General features: G+C 38.2%; 1 protein-coding gene across 16 annotated transcripts in view; it reads right to left on the reverse strand.

The window, feature by feature from the left end:
• Positions 1-24344, reverse strand: part of SYNE1 (spectrin repeat containing nuclear envelope protein 1) — a 476843-nt gene that overhangs the window by 275726 nt on the left and 176773 nt on the right. For all 16 annotated transcript variants that reach the window (XM_072140948.1, XM_072140950.1, XM_072140965.1 and 13 more), the window contains 14 exons: positions 23851-24018; positions 23493-23663; positions 22265-22405; positions 21982-22142; positions 21432-21582; positions 18316-18543; positions 15941-16039; positions 14911-15098; positions 10669-10798; positions 10420-10586; positions 8961-9114; positions 7694-8322; positions 4438-4617; positions 586-736 (listed from right to left, as the gene is read on the reverse strand). In XM_072140948.1, coding sequence (XP_071997049.1) covers positions 586-736; positions 4438-4617; positions 7694-8322; positions 8961-9114; positions 10420-10586; positions 10669-10798; positions 14911-15098; positions 15941-16039; positions 18316-18543; positions 21432-21582; positions 21982-22142; positions 22265-22405; positions 23493-23663; positions 23851-24018 — 2718 coding nt within the window. The remainder of the gene's footprint in view (positions 1-585; positions 737-4437; positions 4618-7693; positions 8323-8960; positions 9115-10419; positions 10587-10668; positions 10799-14910; positions 15099-15940; positions 16040-18315; positions 18544-21431; positions 21583-21981; positions 22143-22264; positions 22406-23492; positions 23664-23850; positions 24019-24344) is intronic.

The raw sequence follows: 24344 nt of genomic DNA on the forward strand, positions 1-24344 counted from the left end.
CATCTTGAAATGCAATGGAGATGAGTTACTTCAATTGCATATGCATTTACCTAAAAAAGGCCCTTGCACCAGTTTTCCATTGGACTTTGCACATTGCTTTATGTGCAAACTGCAAAGTGCAGAAGTGTTTGCGCCACATGGCAAGCAACCTTTTTGTATTGCGGCTGCACTATTTTTCACACAACACAAATTTAGTCATTGAAATGGGTGTTCCAGTGCACAGTCAGACCATATTTAACATGCAAAGTACAATGGAAGTGTGTCACATGGCCCATGTTAAAGGTGCAGCCTGTCAGGCAGCGCAGGGGGCGCCAGATTCATGAAGACTGTGTGCCACAAATCATGAATCTGGAGCCTTCGGCACACTACACAGGCAAACTGCACATATCAGATATTTAGGTTTTTAGATTTTCCATAGGTGCACAAAATATGCAGATGGGAACAGCCCATGCCCACCAACCCAAATAGCTTGGGACCCTTTCCTATGAACCAGAGCTAAAAGTAGTTAAATGCTTTCTCTTCATTTGATTTACTAAGTGCTAAGTAGCAGTTGTATTTCCAGCTTTTTAATTTTCTCATACTCACTTTTGATATAGTACGTCGAATGTCTTCCTGGTCTTTTAAAGTTGACTTAATTGTTATCAGGTTTTCTGCATTCTCTATAAGTCTTGTAATAGAAGACCTCAGATGTTCATAGTCCTTCATTAGATCGATAAGAACCAAGTTCTGTTCTTGGCTAGAAAAATAAAGGGAAAAGTGAAGATCGACACAGTCAATTATTATTGATTGAAATATGTTGATTTAATCAATTAAGAGGTTAAATTGCAATAGTTAATGAGTAGAGTGAGGGTACGTTCACACGTTGCAGTTAAAACTGCATTGTAATCAGCTTTGAGGTGGTTTTAGGTGCAGTTTTGTCAATTGAACAGGTGAAAGACATGAACTGAATGAGTGAATGACATTTGTGGTGCGGGTTTCCCCTTCAAAATCAAATTCACCCGTTCAGTTCATGTCTTTCACCTGTTCAATTGACAAAACTGCACCTAAAACCACCTCAAAGCTGATTGCAATGCAGTTTTAACTGCAACGTGTGAACGCACCCTAAGTGTTGAATCAAAGCGAACCTGTGACAGGTTCCAATAGCCTATGCGATGCAGATTTTAAAATGCCTTTGTCAGCATTCAGAATTATTTCAGTACTTTATATACTCTCTGCTGCAGCCTCCCCTCCCCTCGGACTCATTACACGCTGATGGCAGGAAGCCAAGTGAATTAATCTTATATAAATTGATGAAATGTTTCAGAATGCTGACATAGGCATTTTAAAAATCAGAATGAAATACTGCCTAATGGAACCTGACACCAGCTAAAATTTAATTCCTGGCGACAGGTTCACATTAAACGGGTTATTCAGAAAATAAGGTGAAAACCAAATTGTGCTGTCCAGATTCCACGTACCAATCAGATTCCTGGAGATGGGATTCCTTGCATCAAATTTTAACATGATGCAAGGGGGTAAATTTGTCAAGGCATGTACAGGCAGTCCCCGGGTTACATACAAGATAGGGACTGTAGGTTTGTTCTTAAGTTGAATTTGTATGTAAGTCGAAACTGTATATTTTATCATTGTAGTTCCCGACAATTTTTTTTTTTTGCCCCAGTGACAATTGGAGTTTCACATTTTTTTGCTGTAATGGGACCAAGAATTATCAATAAAGCTTCATTGCAGACAATTTTAAGCTGATTATTGCAATCTGGGACTATTTTAAAGCATCCAGAGAGCTTCACCAGAGGTCACAGTGGGCAGAGGGGTCCGTCTGTAACTATGGGTTGTCTGTAAGTCGGGTGTCCTTAAGTAGGGGACCGCCTGTACTGGTGTACAAGCCTTCATAAAGTCACAATTCCTTGCAGATGGCCAGGAACTGCGAATATAACCCCCATCCCCTTACACCACCTCCATGCCAAGTGGTGTGGAGGGGCCTGTAGTGGGGCATGCTGGACTGTGGAGTGGGATGGCACACATTCGGGGCACAAGTTAAAGCTCCACCGAAGGCAGGGCTTGGATTGTGTGGCAGATGGATATACCAGAGGCAGCCTGTGTCTCAGCCCACTCAATGCATTCCTCCTTTCCTCTACCCTCTTCCAGCGCTCTCCACCTCAGAGGAAGTCTGAGACACAGGCACACAGGCTGCTGACGCTGCCCTCCTCCGAGGACTCATCACACACTGCTGGTCGGGAGCCAGGTATTGCGAAATGAAATTTTATAAATTAGTGGCAGTATTCAGAATACTAACAAAGTCATTTTTTAAAATCAGCATATCATGGGCTATAGGAACCTGTCACCAACTAAAAATTATATTCCTAGTGACAGTTTCCCTTTAACTACTGATTTAAGGATGATATAAAAAAAAAATTAACTTGTGTTGTCTTAAGTTTTTTAGGCACCTACATTACTAATGACTAGCAAAGTCATTAGCAGAATTACCACCTGATTGGTTATAGTGCAAAACTGGGACCCCCGCCAAACATTGAGTTATTCATGTTAATACTATTACAAACCATATGTCCATGTTTGTAAAGCTATAATGAAATAATGCAATTCTTAAAGTGAGTTAGGACACCTCAACAAGAGTCTTAAAGGCCCTTCATGCACCACTGAGGATTCAGGGTTAGGAATATTAGATTAAATTGTGAAATTGGTTAAGAATGTATATTTGTATTCCCACCTCTGAGGAGATTATACATGATTTATTAACAAGAAAAAGCAGATGCGATAATGGGAAAAAAAACACCAGGGGAGGGGGTGAGAACAAGGATCTCCCAAATCCTGAAACATATGAGTTCAAAAATGCAAAAATAGTGCTAATAGTAGTAGGTGCAGTATGTGAGGATACTCAACCTAAACATTCATCCAACAGTAATACGTATGTCAGAAAGAACAATCCCCATATAATCGTTCAGCCAAGTACACTGCAATAAATCATACTATATATGAACAAAAATGTAGTCACATTACTACGGTATATACATCACGTCCTGGGATAATGGAAAAAAAAAAGACGCCCAACACGTCGACGTCGGTTGCATGGATGTTAAGGTTGAGTATCCTTACATACTGCACAGTACTATTAGCATTATTTTTGCATTTTCTTACTCATATGTGTCGGGATTCGGGTGATCCTTGTTTTTACCCCCTCTCCTGGGGTTTTCTAAGTGATTTTATATTTTTGTATTAAATAAAGATTTACTTTTTCCATTATCGTATCTGCTTTTTCTTGTTAATAAATCATGGGTTAGGAATATGCAATCAATGGGAATAAGGAAAGCCATGCCTCCAGTGCTACCAAAATAAGCTACATCAATGCTCAACTTTCAAGAAGCCTAGTGGTATAACATAGGATAATACAGGGGTAGGGAACGTACGGCTCGGGAGCCAGATATGGCTCTTTTGTTGGCTGCATCTGGCTCTTAGACAGAACTTTAATAAATAGTGATGGCCGCTGTGTGTCTCTTAGACTGATCCCTGGACGCAGTATGTTACCGCTGCCCACGTCCTTTGAACGACCCAGACGCCATCGTCTGAGCCTGGGTCAAAGAGAAGAGCGTGGGACCGATGAGGAGCTGGCTGCAGGGAGCACTGTTAAGTGAATATTCATTTTTTTTGCTGTGACTACCTATCTACTGGGAGGCATGTGCTGTGGCTACCTATATACTGGGAGTATGTGCTGGGGCTACCTATATACTGGGGGCGTGTGCTGTGGCTACTTATATACTTGGGGCATGTGCTGTGGCTACCTATATACTGAGGGGCATGTGCTATGGCTACCTACCAACTTGGGGGCATGTGCTGTGGCTACATATCTACTGGGAGTATATGCTGTGGTTACCCATCTACTGGTCCGGGGTCACAATGGGAGGTCAACACTGTGGAAAGCTTCCTCATAGGTATGAAGCACTAAGATCCGACGGGCAATGCTGGGAGCCGCCGTTCTTTATAGCAACCCGGGAAGTGGGCTGCGGCAATCAGCAGTGCACTGGCCTTTAAAATTTGCAAGTGGCGGTGCGCAAGCACTGGCCAGCCGGGACGGGAGCCGGAAAGTGTCGAGTTGAGTGAGCTCGGAAAGGGGTGCGAGACGTAGATCGCAGGGGCACCCATGACACTGGGACTACCTCTCTACTGGGGTGCATGTTCATATGGTACGGCTCTTACGGAATAACATTTTAAAATATGTGGCGTTCATGGCTCTCTCAGCCAAAAAGGTTCCTGACCCCTGGGATAATAGATCAACCAGGAAGTCTCTTCTAGAGTAACAAGAACCCCCAACTGTAACTTAAACTGAATCTGGTTGAATATTGGAACCGGAAATGCTTTGGTTTCTTCAGCTATGTAAAAAACTAAAATCTAAATGATAGTCTGTAGAAAGACTTATATGTTTACCTTTCAGTGATTAACTTGTTGGTGTCCTCCCATGTCATGATCAGACCATTCAGCATTTTATCAGCTTCTGCAGCCATGGATAAATCCTTCTTGGCAATCTGCTTTGCTTTGTCCTTGAGCCATTGTTTCTCATGTTGGTAAGAGTTCATTTCTGCCTCCAGTTCATTGAAAAACTTTAATCTGTACTCGAAAGAAGAGTAAAACTTAGATTATAATTTAACTTAAAGTTAAAAGAAATTTGCCACAGAACAAAGACCCACAATACTGTAAAAATATCAAACTAGTAGTATGGTCAAAAGTTTTTTGGAGCAGATTATTAGCAAGGCTATGCTTCTTCAGATTCACAGTTATGCTCTCTACCATAAGAAGGTGATCAAACAGCAATCAGGAAGATGTGTGGCAGTAATATTTCATAAGTATTTTTCTTTGCGGGAGTTTTTATACCTCCCTACCGTCCCGAATCCTGCAGGACAGTCCTGGTTTTCGAGTTCTGCTGGCATCCTTCGGCCTCCAAGACAGCTGTTTATTATTTTACTGTGGGGTCACAATAAAAGGAGAATCTGCTGGGGCAACAGTGGCTGTACATCACATTGGGGCACATATACTAAGGGTCCGCGCACCACATTTCCGTCGGGTTTCCCAAATATGTCCGATTTGTGCCACATTTAACAGGCGCACGGGACTGGATTTTGGCGCAATCGCACCGACTTTCATGGGACACAAATCGGGGGAGTGGCTGTCGGACAGCCCGACTGATTCGGATTAAGCGCAGGATTTAAAATTAAAATTGTGTCGCAAGACATGCACTCACATACACGGGGAAGAAGAAGGTGGACTCCGCCGGACCTCAGCAAGGAAACAACCCATGCACACGATCTTGGTGAATCACGACGGACTTCATCCTCGTCGGACAGTCCAGATGGGGGATCGCGACAGGACCGGGTAAGTAAATGTGCCCCATAGTGTCCAGGAGTATGGGATAATGGCTGTACATAGTCAAGTGTCCAAGAATATGGGCCAGGGGCTATAAATCACATAGTTTACACAAGTATGGGCCAGTGGCTATATATATATATATCTCTTCTTTTCTCACGGTAGTGTAAAATAATAAGTGAATTATTATATAAGGCTCCTGCCCTAAGGAAGTTACTAAAATAAGGAAGTACTTTGTATGCTACAGTATAAAAAGGGGTCAATATAACGTCGGGAGCAGAAGACCCTATACTCTCCCCAGTTATACATTATTACATCTGCTTTTACTGGAACTTAATGTAAACTTTAACCAATGCCCATTTTGGGTTTACATTTCTAACTACCCAACTTTAAAAATATATATCTTTTTTACTTTACTGTGTACAGAGACTTATGATGGCTTGGTTTCTACAAACAAATTTCCTAGCAACAGCATTTACTATACCAAGTTATGTACTGGGATGTTAGAAAAGAAATCCATTTGTCCCATTTTCTTGGAGTCTCTGAACTTTTACTGAACACTCCAAAGGACTTACTCTTTGGGTTGGTACCCTCATGTTGATACCAAATTATATAGGTTTATATCTCTTTAAAAATTAAAACCTTCTGTACAAAAAAAAAACAATTGTTTTGTCATATTCTAAGAATAGTAACTATTTCATACTTCATTGTAAGGCGTATTTTTTTTGCAGGAAAAGCTGATGTTTAAATTGCTAATGTTTTAGAGACTGTATATGACTTTTTATTAAAATGGCAAAAAAGTGCCAATTCAGGCATTTGGACACTATTTTACAGGGTTCACTTCCAAGAATAATCGTTTTTATATTTTTAATGATCAGTCATTTAGGGACACGTAGATACCGGTTTATGATTTCAAGATGTCTTTATTACTTCTTTAAACATTTTAAGAAAATATAATTTTTTAACTGTATTTTGTGCTCCAAGTGTAATTTAACCCTAGGGCAGTGATGGCTAACCTATGGCACTGGTGCCAGAGGTGGCACTCGGAGCCCTTTCTGTGGGCACTCAGGCCATCACCTGAGATGACTCCTGGTATCTTCCTGCAGTCCCAGACAGCCCAGGACTTGCTGTGCACAGAGCTATTTTAAAGTGACAGCTCTACCTGGGACTATCTCCTGCTTTATTGGTGTCCTCAGGTGCTGGTATCAATGAAAACTGTGACAGAGAAGGGAGTATAAATCACAAATTAAATTTCTGTGTTGGCACTTTGCGATAAATAAGCGGATCTTTGTTGTAGTTTGGGCACTCGGTCCCTAAAAGGTTCGCCATCACTGCCCTAGGGGGTCTGATTGCACCTACCATGCACTAAAATACTAGTGTATCGCAGATTTTTCCTACTGATCTCAAAAGACTCCAGGCTGTCACTGCAACAGGACTGGAGATCAACACGCCCAATCTTTTCCAAACAGGCCACCGTGATGTACTATTTTGTCATATGTGAACTGTACGAATTTTGTTAACTTTTAAGTAATATTTTAATGGGTGGCGAATAAATTGACGATTTGGACAATTTTTCTTCCATTACAGTGTTTATGGCATGGGATAATTTATATTTTGAAAAATCTGACATTTTGGGACAGGGGAATACCAGGGGAATAATGCTTATGATTTATAAGTTTTATTCTTCTTTTACACACATATATTATTTACATATATTATTTTAGGTCACCTAGAGGGTTGGCACCAGCCCTCCTGAAAAGTCCCAGCTGTTATGGCATGTGAACGAGCCCAATGACATCACTGCAATGTATGTACAGATGAATGGGAGTGCTGGAAATGGCCGAGTGCTGTGCCTGCCAATTTCCTATGAATGGAGCGTGAGGACACATGCGTCACCTGGCTTCAGTCAACTAGCTACAACAGCAAATTGCTTCCCCACTCTATGGTAAGATGATGGTAAATTAATTCCTTAAATAATGAAACAAAACATTGTGTGACTCTGGTTATTTGCCGGGCTTTGTTGTAAACCAATTCTTACATTAAAGAGGAGGGCATGTTATCAAACTGCAAAACATTACTCTACTCTATTGGCTAGCCCTGTTACTGTCAAATGAATGGTCAAGGATTGGAACAGATTGCCCGATTCCACTTTTGAAATGTTATGGGTAGAGAGGAAATTACTGAGAGGAAAATCAGTGGAGTGGCAAATACTAAAGAATGCAAACAGTTTTAAAAAGCAATCTTTATGATGCCAATGATGGCTGTTCCACATAACTTATTGTGTTGTATCAATAGACATATACACATCTTGTTTTCATTTTACCGTAGCTGAAGAGCCTGTAGTGTTGATTCTTTCATCTTTTCAGAGTCTGCCTTTTCTTCAATATCTTCAATTGCTTTGAGCAGTTTCTCCCTACAATCAGTAAATGATTTCCAAAGAGCTCCTAAAGCTTCTGCTTCACTACGTTTTGATCCCAGAAACTTCTGAACTTTTTCCAGTTCTGCGCTGAGGTTATCAGCCAGAGCTCTGCATGAAGTTCTGTGCTCGGAAGTGGAGCTCTTTAGGTGGTATTGTGCTTTGGTAAGAGCAGCATCAAGTCCTGCTGACAAAGTTGTTAATTCATCAATATCATAAGCAATCTTATTTATGTCTTTCTCCAGAGACTCTGAGTTGTCTTTATCTAGGCTGCTTGCTCGTTCCACAGTTTCTTTTAAATTACTGAGCACATTCAGAGATTCTTGATGCATTTGTAAGAAGCCGCCCAACCTTGAGATAGATTCCTGTCGTCGCTCGGTGATCTGAACTGTTTCTTCAAATAACTGTAGACAGTCAGTGACCCTTCCTTCCAACACTGAATGATCATCCAAAATGGTGAAAGTGTACAATTTTGTGAGCTGATTTTTCAATGTATCTATGCCTTTCTGCTGTTTTTTGATGTTTTCAATATGGTTCTGGAAGAGAAAAGGGGAATCATTTTGGATAAAGTACATACCGGTACTTGTTAACATGGCCAGCTCTGGGATCTTATTGAGATACAGTTGCTGGTTATAACAGTGCTTGACAATTTCACATTTTAACATGACTAAATTCATGATTGTGAAAACATCATCAAAAGTCTCAGGAAAATGACACCACCCACAGCTCTGTACTCTGAGGTATGAAAAAGTTATTAGCACCAGAATATGGCAATTTTCTTTTCTTTTTTTATACAGGTGGTTTTAATTTTTGTAAATGTATTAAAACATTATAAAATCTATACAAATTTGGTATCCCCGTCATCGCACCAATCCAAAAAATTAAGCAGACATGTCATTTGGGGCGCACAGTGAAAGCCGTAAAATCCAAGGCACAAATGCGCAATTGCGTTTTTTCACTTTTCAATTCACTTGAATATTTTTTTCCCGCTTTCCAGTACAAGGAATATTAAATAACTTCACTATGAAGTGCAATTTGTTACACAGAAAACGAACCCTCACGCAGCTCTTTACATGGAAAAATAAACAAGTAAGGGATTTTTTTTTAAGGTGGGGAGTGAAAAATGAAAACTTAAAACTAAACAGGGGCCTTGGCGGGAAGGGGTTAAGGTTACCTTGTTTAAAACAACAGCAGATTCATGATCAGATGTGTTTATTTCAGCAGCATCTTGAAGGTTTTTAAGGAACTGCTTAATCCAAAGAGAAAATTCTAGTAACAAGTCATTAAATTTTTGATGTTCACCTAGAATGGACTCCATTACATTGATCCTGTAAAAAATATGGCAATAGTAAGAATGTAATATAACCAACATCTGTGTTGCAGTATATATAAACATAGAACAGATGCAGATGATATATAAACACTGGGCAGGGTATGTCATCCCCAAGATTAAAGAGTAACCATTATATTAGATGGTATTTTTTGACATTGGGTATGGGGCTGGGAACGTTTTTCTAATATACTCCATTAAGAAATTCAGAAAGAGGCTGCAATGTGCCCCTTTGTTACAATGTTACTTCTGCTTGCTACAACAAAAATGTCTATCAGATCGAAGAATAGTCTCTCTTCCCTTTACTGTTTGTTACACTGCTGTGTTAGCCCTTTCTGCTCCATCTCTGAAAATAATGCTCATAGCATACTGCAACCAAAGATCAAGCTGAAAATGAATGGGTTAATCCTCCATTCTCAGATGCATTTACCCAAACACAGGAAGATTTGATGTGAGCTCATGTACCCTTTAGAGACACACTGTCTAAGGAAGGATATTCTTATCTATGGGAGGGAGTAGCTTGACTGTAGAAGCATTACAACTGTAGACAATCCTCTGTATGCTAAATAATTAGTAGGTGCTCTATATGGCTCTCTGCTCATATGCTTTATCATATAATCCAGCAGTCCAGGCTGTTTAGCTTTGACATACCTAGCAGGACTACTTATTTTAGCAATACTATTTTTGGTTTCTATAGGTTTTGACCCTGGAAATGCATGCATGGCTAACTAATATGCTGATAATGGTGAGATAAAAGTTTGCAGGTGCAGGTAAGCTTTTACAGACATGCAATTAGTTTATCTTGCCGAAATGGGTAGAAACAGCATTGGTTTGTTTATTTATTATTTTTTTTTTTTATGAAATTCAGCAGCAGGATTTTCCAGTGTAAGTTGTAGAAAGTCTAAAGAGTATAAACTAAGTTCATGGATTCAAGACAACAAAAAATGGCCAACAAATAATTTTGCTGCAACAACCTTTAAGTTGTAACACAACTTTTTCAACAATTTTTTGGAAGAAATATACAAAAATACCTGATGAGTTTTAGCTGTGTAGTAGGCTTTGTACCCAACGTCACAAGTAACCAGAGCTTATAGTGGTCATAAGGCATGTCTTTAAAAAATTTTCAACATTCTTTACAGCCTTTAGAAACAAATACCCAAAGCTTTTCTGCAGTTATTCTGATGGACTGGTTGTCTATCTTATTAAAAGATGGCTGAACTAAGAATGGATCTCTCATATTAGTGGATGAAACGTCTATATTCAGTACGATGTAAAATAATAAAAAGCAAATAAGAAAACGTACCTTTTTGATACACCCTCTGGTAGCATATTCCATCTCTGAGACAATGCTTCAAGATGATCCCTCAGTTGCTGTACACTGTTTTCAGAGGATGTAGGGTATAAAGAGGCGCACAATTGGACCAGAACTGTATATCGCTGAGACTGTGTAGTCAACTCCACTTTCAGATCCTGAGAAAAGTAAATGTAAGTACACATACAAAGGCAAACTACATGAATTTCACCTTTAAACAATTATTTCTTTTTCCTTTACCTGCAAGAACTTCATTTCAGCTTCCAGTTTTGCTTTGTCTGCAGGGAACTGTGTAAGACTGTGTTGTGGACTAACCAAAGCTTCACATGTTTCAAGCCATGTCACAAAAGAAGAGAATTCCTTTTCTTGCCTAGAATAAAAATAAAATGTGATCATACACAATTAAAATACACATTAAGATTCTGTGTCGTGTGTCTATATTCCTACAGATTTCCATGTTGTCTGTAATATACACTGGTTCTATATAATCATTAAAAATATAACTACTGCACTTAAGCTGGCTATTTTCAATAGTTGTCAACCGAAACTTGCTAACCACTAACTCAGCCAATTCACTAACATTCACAAATGGTTTGAAGTTGTGCAATCTAAGAAGTGACTTCTCCAGATTTATATGTGGATTATTAATTCTGTTTGCATCTTTTACATACTATACATCAGATGTGCAAAACCTGCGCCCTGCAACCTGCTCTACCTGCTAGGCAGCATCAGAGTAACCACAATGGGGGGTTTCAATAGTAATGGAAGTGCTCATTGGTGCAGATGATTGAAGCAAGAGTGGACCATGAGGCGATGAATACATGTCAGCTGTAGTCAGTCACTGCTGTGCTCTTTATCTTGATGCTCATAGTATTCATGGATCCTGTGTCCTCTTCGGCTCCATGCCATATTCTGTTTTGAGGCCCCTTTCACACTTGCGCTACAGATCACATCAGAGCGCAACACATGAAAAACTGGTGTTTTAAACTGTGATTTTCATCAGTTTTGAGTCATTAGCTTTTTGTGTTTTTCAAGAGCGTGTTTTTCTGTTTCAATGTATTTTTAATGCATTTTTCAAATGCAGAAAGCGAGCGTGAAGAAGACTTATGACTGTGGTTTACCTTTTCCATGACAATTGATCAGTGAAAAATGCATTACAGAATATATACATGAATAGCATGCTGAAAATTATAGGGACACTTATGATTGTTATAATGATATCGTTCATGAGAAGATAGCATGAAACATATGAAAATCTAAAAGTATCGTGGGACCAATATCACTTTTGTGACTTGTAGATGAACCATCTGTAGTAGAGACCTGAAGACAAAGTTGTCATAAGAACTATGAGTAGCATAATGAGCTACTGATGAAAGAGCTGATTCTGGCTCTGAAACGCGCCTAGTGAAGTATCTGGGGATTGCCGAGGAATATATTCAGCTCCCTAAAGTCCAGTTTGCTGCGGGACACTTTGGACATCCATTGCTACAGGGAGGAGCACCATATTAACTCAGCAAACATGTGAACGCTGCACTATCACGGTATGGAATATTTCTTATGGCAACTTTGTCTTCAGGTCTACTACAACTGGTTTTGAGTAACTTTCATCTACAAGTCACAAAAATGATATTGATTCCACAATAATTTTGGATTTTCATAAGTATAACAATAACATCTTAAGTGTCCCTATAATTTTATGCATTATCTAGAGAGAACAATTATATCTCCATCAGAGTTACTGACAAATATATAAGAATACATTAAGAATACATTTCTATTTCATTTCTGGATTTGTGTTTAACTGGTGTACCTGAAAATCAGAAAGTAATATGTGGTCTTCATGTGGTCTAAACCAACTACAGGGAACACTCTTCTGCATGCTAAAAGCTATCATCCTCCTCACTAGGAATTTACCCAAGGCAGAATTCATACGAGCGAAACTAATATGTACCTTAGATTCACAATACCAATAGACATCTACCCAAATTGCCAATAGACTGAAAAACAGAGGTTATAACAAACAATTTATACAAAGTACAAGAGAGCATTTACAATGTAAATCCAGATCACAACTTCTTTATACTGATACATATGCACATGCATAATTGAAACAAGGTGAGCAAAAAGTAACATTCTCCACTGACTATGCCTGTCAATATACCGTATATACTCGAGTATAGCCGACCCAAGTATAAGCCGAGGTCCCTAATTTTACCACAAAAAACTGGTAAAAGCTATATTTTTTTTTACTCGGGTATAAGTTTGGGTTTTCAGCACTTTTTTTGTTCTGAAAAACTAGGCTTATACTCGAGTATATATGGGTAATCAAGTGGTACAAATAATAAAGAGACATCTTCTTATTTTGTATCAAGACTCCATTCTGTATGACATATTAAAACAAGGCTGCCGTTTTTCGGCTAGAAATTCAGCCACATTGTGAAACATACTCTCCCCAAATTTATTTACATCCATCCAAAAACCACAATCATGGTTAACACTAATGGGAAGCTTCAAATGTGCTCAAGTACCATGTTCTGCATATAAACGTGTTCAAACAAATTTTGTTACATCGATAAAAAAATAATAAAAATTACAGAATACAAATATTTATAAAATGCAACACCACTTATGTGTTATTTGTATGCACATCTTGCTCCTTACAATATGTTGGTAGCACTAAATGCAATCTAAAAACCAGTATTGCAGAACACATATCAGGAGCTCGTCCTGATGAGAATCCACTGAATATAAACACACAAAACTCAGCTGTTTCCAAACACTGTAGAGAATCACATCACGGTGACATATCCCAACTTCTAGTTACACCCATTGGGGGAGATTTATCATTAGTCCTATGTAGCTTCTTGGCGTATAATTGTCGCAAATTTTTGCACAAACATCATTTTTGATGGGTTTTTTTTAGCAAGAAAAAAATGCAACTCTAAAGTCATGCAATGGCAAACAAAATACACCACAGAGTGTGCAACACCACATTTATCAACTGAGAATCTTCAAAAGAATGCAAATTTAATCTCAAAACTACACCACATAGGAGGTGGTGTATGTGGGTCCATTGCTACTACAGGGGGAAGTTTTTGCTCAATTTTATGTTTGAGGTATGTGAGAATTTCCTGTGCAAAAACATCGCAAAAAGGCAAAAATTGAGCAGATGTTAAACATACGTGCGACTGGTGCAGTCTATTCGTATAGAGCACTCACATCAGAAGGCATTTAACACTGCACATACACCAGACTATAAATCCGACTGTTGGAAACCTGACAGTACACATAGGCATCTGCGCAAAATCCTGCCTAATGATAAATCTCCCCCCAGTATTCTGCCCTAGAAGAGGTGATTGGGTGAAAGCCCTACGAAATAGGGAAGCATATTGGATCTTGAATATGAACACAAGAGTTCCATTTGGCCTTAATCAGAGAAATGATCTGATGTACATGGATGTTTGTGCGTGTGTGTATGTATGTCAGCTGAAGGAATCTGTACCATCCCGTTTACAGTCACCAAAAGCACAGCTGCTCTCTGTGACTCAGGGAACATCATAGACTTGGTTTTGAGCCGAAATTTTCACCCTGCGCTTTCCAAAATTCACTTATCATCCACCATGTACAGGAGCCAGGAGCAGCTGCTGTGGCAGGCGGAAGCTGAGCCGTGATTGGTTGCTGTTCTGACACACATGAAGTGGTAAGTACTTTTATCTGTACTCACCACTCCTGTTGCCACTCTGCTGACACTGAGCATTAGTATAATATTGAGTGTGATGCATGAAGCAGAAGATGAGAAATTAGGTTTTTTTGTCTGTTGTATCATTATGTCTGCATTATTAGTGTTTGCAATGAGGATCTGCATGACTTTGTCTGTTCTAGGAGTCTCTTATTATCTTTATCTGCTCTGGAATATCTTTTTTTTTAATCTCCATTGTCTCCATTTTATTGCTCAAATTGTTCATCTGGTCTGGGGTTCCACAGTGATATTAATTGTCCAGTCTGGTGTCTACAATATTATTAATTTTATGGTCTGAGTTCTGCATTTATTGGCTAGTTATAGGTCTGTATTGTTTGTCTCTTCTGGGGTCTGCATTATTATTAATTAATTGGTCTGTGTCTGCATTTTTATTCATTGTCTGGTCTGTGCTCTGTATTGGCTATTGTCTCAATGCAATATTTTTAGGTGTTTCTGTGGTGATATTTAATGCTTTTGCTCAATTCTGAAAATAAGCTTATAGGTAATGGGTCAACTTCATACTTAAACAAGAGTTTTTGTGCAAATGCCTATATTATGGTTCTGTACAGCCTCTGATTTGTAAGGAGCACTAATTATACCTTTCGTCTTTATGGTTCTACTCTACCTCTCTAGAAAAACATAATAAGATTTATTAAAAAAAACTTTTTGTGTCTGAGCTGATAAAATGCATGCATTCTTATTAACATTTTAGTTGTTATTTTGAATTTAGAAGTAAATATTACCTTTGCCAATGAACTAACAATTGCTCCAATAAGGAGAGCCTTTCTTTAGCCTTTACAGTCACCACTTCACATCGGTTTTGAAGGTAGGAAATGACCTGTGCTGCTTTATTCTTGTTTGTGAGTTTCCGGGTGCCAGCACTCAGAGAACAGATGTTATTCCTTAACATTTCAACATCATGACAGATATCCTAAAGGAAAAATAAAATATGTATTCTTTTTCATAAAGGCAGTTTGTCAACAACAGACACAAAGGCTATAAGGCAAACACCTTGACAATCCTTTTTAACACATTATTATACTTCTGTACACATACAGAAAAAGATGCATCCAAAACAATTGTACTCTTAGATAAGGATAGAAAGGAGGATGCAAATGTGGGTGAAAATACAAATTTTATTGTTTGACAAAAAATAGACAAAAACCATTAAAAAGGCCCTCTGTGGGGCCTGACAATACAAACAGACATGAAAGCATGGGGACTTAAAGGATGGAACAGAATGGTGTGCACAAATATCACAGTAATGAAAAAATAATTAGCAGCAAGCATGCATGCATGTGTCAGATAACAACCTATAAATTGTATGACCCAATGAATTAGGTTATTGTGGGTGAGTGTGAAAACACTTATGCCAAAAATATTTAAGGTAGTACAAAGTAGGCTGGCTTAGTGACATTGTAGACGCTAAGAATTAGAAAAATAATAACTTGCACACCAAAGAAATTACAATTGCACATTACCAGTTCCGGCTCATGTCTAGTAAAGATGCCCGTCGCGTATCGCCTAGCAAGTATGCTTCATCAGTGGTACTTTTGTATACGCAATAAAAACTATTTGTGTGTTTCCAAATTCCAAAGTCCGAAGTATGCAAAGTATGAAAGTGTGGTGTGCATATGTATGTATACAGTGTCCCTGAGTAAATATTCTGTAGCACCTTTAATATATAGTATACGTTTTGTCGTGATGTATTCCCACACACAATTTACTTAAAACTCTAATGAAATGAAAACAAATGCTATGCAATTTAATTACCTGATGTGTGTGGAGGACTTTATATGTTTCTGCTGCAGAGGTACAATTGTTAACCGGATGAGCTAAAGATGCCTCAATATTCTCCAATGAAGTCTGAATCTGTAAAGAGGAGCATATGTTATAACCTTTGACTAGATGTACAAAACAAAAAAAAAGGCCATGTGACTTCCGTTTTTTTTGGGAACAGATGCACATGCCTGCACTAGATGCCCTATTTTTAATGGATCAGTACCTATAACCACTGTGCCACATTTATCAAAAGACTGGCGCATGGTCTTCAATAATCTTCCACACCCTGTACATGCCAATCATGTTTAAACTGATTGCACTCAACACCCCTTTAGGTGCAGAGTGTTGTGGCAAACACAGGGTAGCTGCAACAAAAAACTGAGCAAGCATGTATTTATGTGCAAAGTACGCCAGAAAACTGGTACAGCCAGTTTAATAAATGTGGATGACTATCAATTTAAATCAATTAAATTATCAATTTAAATAAAAGCATTCCAAATAAGAACAGTTTTTTTAATCAGATGCTTTTTACTAAAACACATAAACACATTCATGATCCCATGCACTACTGTATTCTGTTTACCAACATGTGTTCAATCCACATAAATATACAAATAAAAATAAATAAATAATCTCGTTATAACACATATGGATGGTTTTTGTATACAATACAAGGCAATCTATAGTGTCAAAGTAGGTTATGTGGCATCTAAATAACCTCAACATACATGGATAAAAAAGAAAACACTGATAAAATATTAGTGCATGCACATAAAACCTTATAAAAATGTCAATGAATGGACAAACCAGACCAGCAGGGGCGGAACGATCACAATCACTGTTGGAGGGGATGTCCCCCTGTCATAAATATCTAATCGATACGCGCACGGGACCGGCTCATGCTGCAGCTTTAAGCTGAGCTCCGATTCTTCTAAAAGCCGGGACAGAGCAGGAAGTGATAAATACGGTCAGCACCAAACAGTGTAATGAAGTAATTATGCTGCTAGCACTAGGCAGAGGACTGGAGGAACAAAGAGAACTGGAGTGGAGGCTGCTGCTGCTGCACATGACATCGAGCGGAGGCTGCTGCTGCACATGACATCGAGCGGAGGCAGCCAGTAGCATAATACAGTGATTTTGATTCGATTACACATGCTGTCCAGTTCCCTGGTTAATCAGAAACTGTTTTTCATGAATCTCTCACAGACTCTAGTTTAAAGGACACCTGTCATCAGTTCTCTGCCACTTGTCCTGTCACTACTACCTGTTGGAGCAGCTCACAAGGATTCCACCCCAACCTTTATCTAGTTATTTCATACATTAATCATTGTAAAATCATCTATTCTTTATTATGTAAATGAAGCAGATCATATGGTGAGAGGCAGTGATGGCACTCCTGTTAACCCTCCCCTCTCCCTGCTCATGTCTGTGTGTAATGTATAGTAAAGCATTGCTAGTGTGTGTGCTGCATCTGCTGACATGCTGTGTCTTCCTAATACACATGTAAGAGACACAGACATCAGCTACACAAGTACCTGACATGTTCTGCTATAACATGGCTGCATCCTGGAGCTGTTATATCTCTCCTATACACACACACAGGTTGCAGGGGGCGTGGCCACCAGCAAGCACATGGAGCAGCCTTTACAGCATTATAGAGGCTGCCAGTCAAGCACTGGGGGTGTGGCTGTGCCTCCCACTCATGAATAAGCTGGACAGCTTGAATATGCTAATGACTCATTGGACATTTCATAGGTCATTTGCATACAGCTTTAGGACCTCATTGCTTAGGTTTACAGGCATGTAGAGGGACAATGAAGGGATAGAGGCAATGCTCTCTAATGGCAGTTTATGAAAATCTATTTAGATTAGGGGGTTATTTTGCATGATGGGTTCTCTTTAAGAGGATCCTTAAACAAAACTTTTGCAAACCCAAAAATCATCAAGTTTGTTTGCAGGAAGCCTTAAACTTTTGCTCACCTAGACTGCAATATAACATTTTTGCATCATCCTGCATGTCCTCCCTTTCCTCCACCAGGTCTGTATGTCCATTGTATTACCCAATAAAAGAAGAATTTCAGATGATGAAATGCTTCTTTTCTACTACAAAAACCCAGAAAAAACTCAATTGAAAATTACCAAAAAGAAATTGAGGTAAAATGTAATAAAAAGTTCAATCTTAATAAAACAAAGAATGATCAGATAACAGCATTCCTAACAACTTCTATTAGGAAGATTAGGAAATATCAAAATGTTGTCCCTTTCAACAAAGAGGAAGAAAGTGATGGCACAAAGTAAGATAAATTACCTGTATATTTGACATACAGTGCCCCACACCAAATAATATTGATTTTCCATTTCCTTACCTGTCTTATTGTGTCATCAAACTTCTGTTGCTGTTCTACATTGCCCAGAACACTTTCTTCCAGTCGATGTGAATGTTCTATTAGCCCGTCCCAATGCTTCACCATCTGTGATAGCTTTGCTTTAATCCGAACCATCTCTGCAGAGCTTAGAAATTCGTCAAATGTCTGGCTCTGTTCCTCAAGCTCTTTTACTACATTGGATTTATCCTGCAGAGCCTTCAACATTTCCTATAAAAATGACATGATAGTGAACTTATTAAGGATAACCTCATTAAGTTTTAAATTACAATGAAAATTGAGATTGAAAAACTTCAGATTTTTCAATTTTACCATTTTTTGTTTTGCTTTTTTAAGTGGCCCAGTCTCTCCCCCACAGCAGTGTGCTCTAGTGTTGGTTAATCTTGTGTAGACTGAAAGCCAAGCCTTTTCTGATTTTAAAGGACTAGCAAAAAGGGTACTCTTGCTAGGGGGTGAGAAATGTGCTGCTACAATATCCACAGTGGAAGCTCTTTATTATGAATAAAAAATAAATGTACAAATTATATGTACAATGGGTAGAGAATTAACATACACAGTTGTCCCGTGCACTGACGTATGATAAAACCCTCCCCCCAGAGACTTAGACATTATGATGTGTCCGTCAGGCGGCTGGTGTAGTTTTATGCAAAAGCCTGCAAACATTCAGCGGTAAATGTTCGAAGGCACAGTGCAGAACGCTCCATGCTGGCCCAGTCCTCTGGCGGCCACATCCCTTCACCCAAATGATTTGGAGGTGGAGTAGTCACAAGAATAATCGCGATTTCTTGCAATGCCATCTTCAGGTACAATAAAAACATTGTTTATATTAATTGTACTTGAAGAGTACAATCATAATGTCTAAGTCCTAGAGGCAAAATGTGTAGCCCATATATTTTGTACATACCTTTTTTTTTGTTTCTTTCTTTTTATTGTTTTGTTGAATAAAACAAACAAATATTGCAATGCATGTATTACAATGGATGTAAATGTCAGCTTATGATATCAGGTTTTGAGGTACAGCTATATATCAAGCAATACATGTCATAGCATAACAATTAACACATGTCAACTAAAACATAAACATTAAACAATGTCCATCTAAAGAGTGTCGCCACTTGTTTTGGTAATCCACATAATCATAATGGGTGGGCAGAACCAAAGTCATTCCAAGCTGCCCATTGTTTTTCGCATATGCTCAGTTGGCCTTTAGTTTTTGCGATAAGTGATTCCATTTTATAATTATTATCTACTGTACGTAAAATTTCTTGTATTGAGGGGAGGGAGGATGATTTCCAATTTTTTGCTATTAGGTTTCTAGTTGCATTCAAGCAATGGGAGATAATCATTGCATGAGTGAATGGAAGATTGTCCATACCCAGAGACAGCAAGGCAATGCCTGGATCCCATGGGATTGGATATGGAATGATGGCTCTTAATTTTGAGTGGATAGAGTTCCACAGTTCCTGAACACTTTTACAATGCCAGAAGATATGCAGTAGAGAGCCAGTTTCTTTTTTACATCTCCAGCATATATTAGATGAACTTGAATAAATTTTTGCCAGTCTGTATGGCGTTAAGTACCACCTATACATTAATTTTCTTGCTGTCTCTTGGTGATTGACACACTTGAATGTTTTCGCAGAAAGTGAAAAAGCATAATCCCATGAAGAAGGATCATATACTTTTTTCAGTTCTTGCTCCCATTTTATCTGGAAGGGCAATTTCCCTTCATTGTCTAATAAAAGTATTCCCTTATATCCTTTACTGATACCTTTTTTTCTGATTTCTTTGTTGTGGAAGAACGCATTGTATAGTGGCTCATTACATTTAGGATATGAATCAAATTTTTGTAAAATTTCTTTTAATCTAAGGTATTTATAAAAATCATTTTTAGGGAGATGATATTCTTCACTAATTGTTTGGAAGGGTTTAAGTGAGTTATGGGAATAGATATTGCTAATATTGGTAATTCCCAAACTGATCCAATTTGAATAATCTATCTTGGGTAAAATTCTCTGAATAATGTCCATTGACATCTCTGAAATGTCAAGCGAGATTAAATTCTTCGTAGGGAAATCTTTGTTCCATAAGAGTAATCCTGCCTTGATAGTGGGTGAGATACACTTTGGAATTCTCCTTGTAATAGCTATCTGCCACAATAAAGATTGCATATTTGTTTGATTTGACATATTTGATTCAATGTTGACCCATTGTCTAGAGACATCATTAATCCACCATGCTTTAATTTGATCCAGTATTGTAGCATAATAATATGCTTTGATGAAAGCAGCTCATGAAAAGAAAACAAGGAACAGGCAAACACTCCAGATTAATAAAAAATTGGCTGAACTACACAGACTAAACAAAGTAACCTTTTCTCAAGAAAGGGCAAAAACTATATCATCACTTCAATCCCAATTACATACTATCAACACATTTAAACATGAAATGGCAATCCAAAGACTGAAATTGAACCATTACTGGCAAGGTAACAGATCAGGAGCATTACTTGCCAAACAACTTATAACACAAAATGTACATACATTTTTTATTGATAATAAATTGCTCTAACTTTCGCACTTGTAGCCGCACCGATCTCTACCCAGAAGTACCCTTGTTGCTATTAACTTGCATTTTTCAGGGGACAATGGTGTTCTGGACACCCATGAATCTCTGGATCTCTGTGCTGCAAGTAAATGATTATATGGCTACATACCTACACTTCTGTATAAGGTGAGCAACCAACTTTTGTATTTTCTACCATTATGTGTTTTTAGTACACTTCACTTGAATTTGTGCTTTTTTGCTCATGGTCTCAGGACCTGATCCACTTTCCAAAGCACCGCATTTTCTTATTTTAGAAATTGCCCTCACCTTATCATAAATGCTTTGTCAGCAACTTTAGAAACGGGTGCAAATTAATAAATCTCATTTAATTGCAACGGTGAGACAACTGCCAAAGAGATAAACTATCCATCTCCCCATCTAAATAGTACAGCTTTGATAATAAAAAGCTAAGACATTGGATCTAGGACAAATATATTTTCTTCTTCGTTCAAAACAAAAACATTTGGGTAAATAATGGTAAAAACCTTCACCTTCATTCGAATGACTTGGAGTTCTGCGGAAATGTCAGAAAGTTCTAGATCACTTAATTCTTTTTCTTTTTCAGAAATCCAAGTGGAATGTGCTTCAAAATCATGATCAAACTTTTCCCAAATTTCTTTACTCATTTCCATTTTCTGGATACTTTAAAATAAAAAAAATATAAAAGCAAATTTTAAACAAATTAATAGAAAAACCCTGGCACCTTGTTGCATGGGAAATTACTTAAAATGATATTGTATGGCCGGCAAACAAAAATGTACGGTATTTCTAGCTACCAGTTCTCAACACCCCTTTATATTTATAATCCAAAGTTCTCACCAACACTAGTGGTGTCTGTTACTTTTCTGTCTTGCTTCCATTATTCAAACCTAGTGCTGCAGTCCACATTATTTTTCACTGAAATAAATCATTGAAATGAACGATGGATATCACTAATGGTGGTGTGCAGTAGCCAACAAAGAGGAGTGGAGGGGGCAGTAAAGAATGGAGGCAGTGATGTCAATACCAGAACTCTATGATGCCTTTCACCATGAGACTTACCTTTCTGTCATGGTCTCTTTTAATTGCTTCACACTATCTTGAATAGAATTTGTCTTGGCCTGCAGACTGTGCTTGCCCTTATCTCCCAGCTTAATACCAGTTGTTTTTTCAACGAGGTTTTCAGCTTGGATTGAGAGAGCATCTATTCTCTTAGACATCTCCTGTAAATTAAATATACAATTAAATAGTGTAACACTACAGCAAATAGAACGGGTAAAACGGAATCGAAGGTTAAACTTAGTTAGACATATTTCAAATTACAGCAAAGTGATTGTTTTATTACCTTTGTCTGCTCAAGTTCGGAGGACAAATTTTCCAATGTCCCAAAGTTTAAAGGTCGTTCAAGCGTAGGCTGTATATGTTTCAGGTTCTGGACTATTGACTTTTGGCCAGTTTCTATTTGTTCCCAGTTGTGCATTGTATCCTTTAAACAAACAGAAAAAAAAACAGCTGACAAAGATACATAGAACAAAAATAAACATATGCATCAGTCAATAGTAAATCTCTGGTAGGTGCCTAGAGAGAAACCCTAAGGAGACTGTACAGTTATTATGATCTGAATATAGGTTATCATGGCTGTAGTGAGTGGTGGAAAATTATTTGGATATATTGTCATTTTCTGATGTTTATTAATGTTTCCATGCCATTATCTTTAATACATAAAAAGTGCTAAATGTCTATATTTTATAATTCTCATTTTGGGCAGTTGTCTTAAAGGAGTTCAAAACCTAAAGGTCCAAAAAAAAATTTATATTTTTAAGCAGCCCCCCTCTCTAGTAGTTTTTTTATGGGTCTTGGACAATCCCTTTAATAATTTGCTTATTATGTCAGGGATTTACGGGCAGCCGTCATCTAATTTACATCTCAATTAAGATAACACCTTAATTACACCTCTCATCTTCGCAGAGCATGACTTAAAAACTCTCCAACTCTCATCGAGCCAGCTCCAGACCATAGTTTCCTATGAACCCTTAGGCTAAATTCACACTGCCGTGAGCCCGCCGCACCGTAGCACGGCGGGCACACGGCAGCACGGGGAGAGGAGGAGGAGGTGAGCGCAGCTCACCCCCGCCCCTCTCCATAGGAAGTAATGGCGCACGGCGCCGTAATACGGGAAAAGATAGGACCGCACCGCTCCCGTAGGGCGCCGTGAGCCCATAGAAGTGTATGGGGGACGTATATCGGCCGCATATACGTCGGCCGTATATACGTCCCCCATACTGTAGTGTGAATGTAGCCTTACTCCTATTGTTCCATATGACTGCAATATTATATTTGTATATGTCCCCTAGGATTTGTAAAGCGCTACGGAATTTGATGGCACTATATAATTAAAGATTATTATTATTATTACATGAAATGCTGTTACTAGAGCCCCCATAATCATTAGAAAAAAAGTTATATATGTTGTTTAAGTTTAATGAGCCAAAACATTCAATTTATGAGCATAATTGCTCTTTCTACATGCTCTATCTTATAAATAAAATATTGGAATACAATACATCACTAACCATTAGGCTTTCTTTCTGATCAATCATCACAGTTGCAACTTTGTCCAGTTCAACTTCCATCTTTGTAAAGTCCTCTTGAATGTCTTTGGATAATCCTTTCTGTAACTGTTTTGCCTGAGCAATTTGGATCTGAACATCCTGCTTCTTTGACTCTATTATCTTTATCTTTTCCTGCCATAATTTGAACAAGTGAATAGTTAATACAAAGTAAATTCATTTAAAAACATCTAACTTAAAATACAATCTTTATCACAAGTTTTTAATCAAAAGACATAGCAGAAAAAATGTCATGGAACATAAATTGTACAAATCATCCTAGTGTGAAGATTTTGCTTGTTGCTATACATTTATACTGTACCTCAAATTGCAAAAGCAGACACTGGGCATCTTCAAAACTTTCTGTATTTAGTATCTTCTCAGCTTGTGACTGTGCATCTTTGGAAGTAGTGAGTATCTCACCAAGTACATGTTTTACTTCTGACTGGCACTGTACACAATCTCCAACAGTACTCAAGATCTTCTCAACCTGTGATATAAGTTAAGTTTCACCATTCAGAGGTTGGTAAATACATGCATACAAGATAAGTCCCATAAAGTAATAACTAAAATATATTTTCCATCAAACCTAGTAAATTAGCTTACTGGTACTGGAGACAATACATTTGTTTGAGTACAAATTAATGATCTTCCTTGTCACTTCCTGGTGATTGAAAATGGCTTATAACTTGTACTTATAAAAATGCTGCAGTGACTCACTCCTGTACTGAGTTATTTGAAGACCATAATCTCCAGGCAGAAGTAAAGAGCAGCAACGACCTGGTCATGGTCAGAACCAAAGAGCCTAGCCTATTA

Source organism: Engystomops pustulosus, chromosome 3 (genome assembly GCF_040894005.1).
Source record: "Engystomops pustulosus chromosome 3, aEngPut4.maternal, whole genome shotgun sequence".
NCBI classification, from domain to species: domain Eukaryota; kingdom Metazoa; phylum Chordata; class Amphibia; order Anura; family Leptodactylidae; genus Engystomops; species Engystomops pustulosus.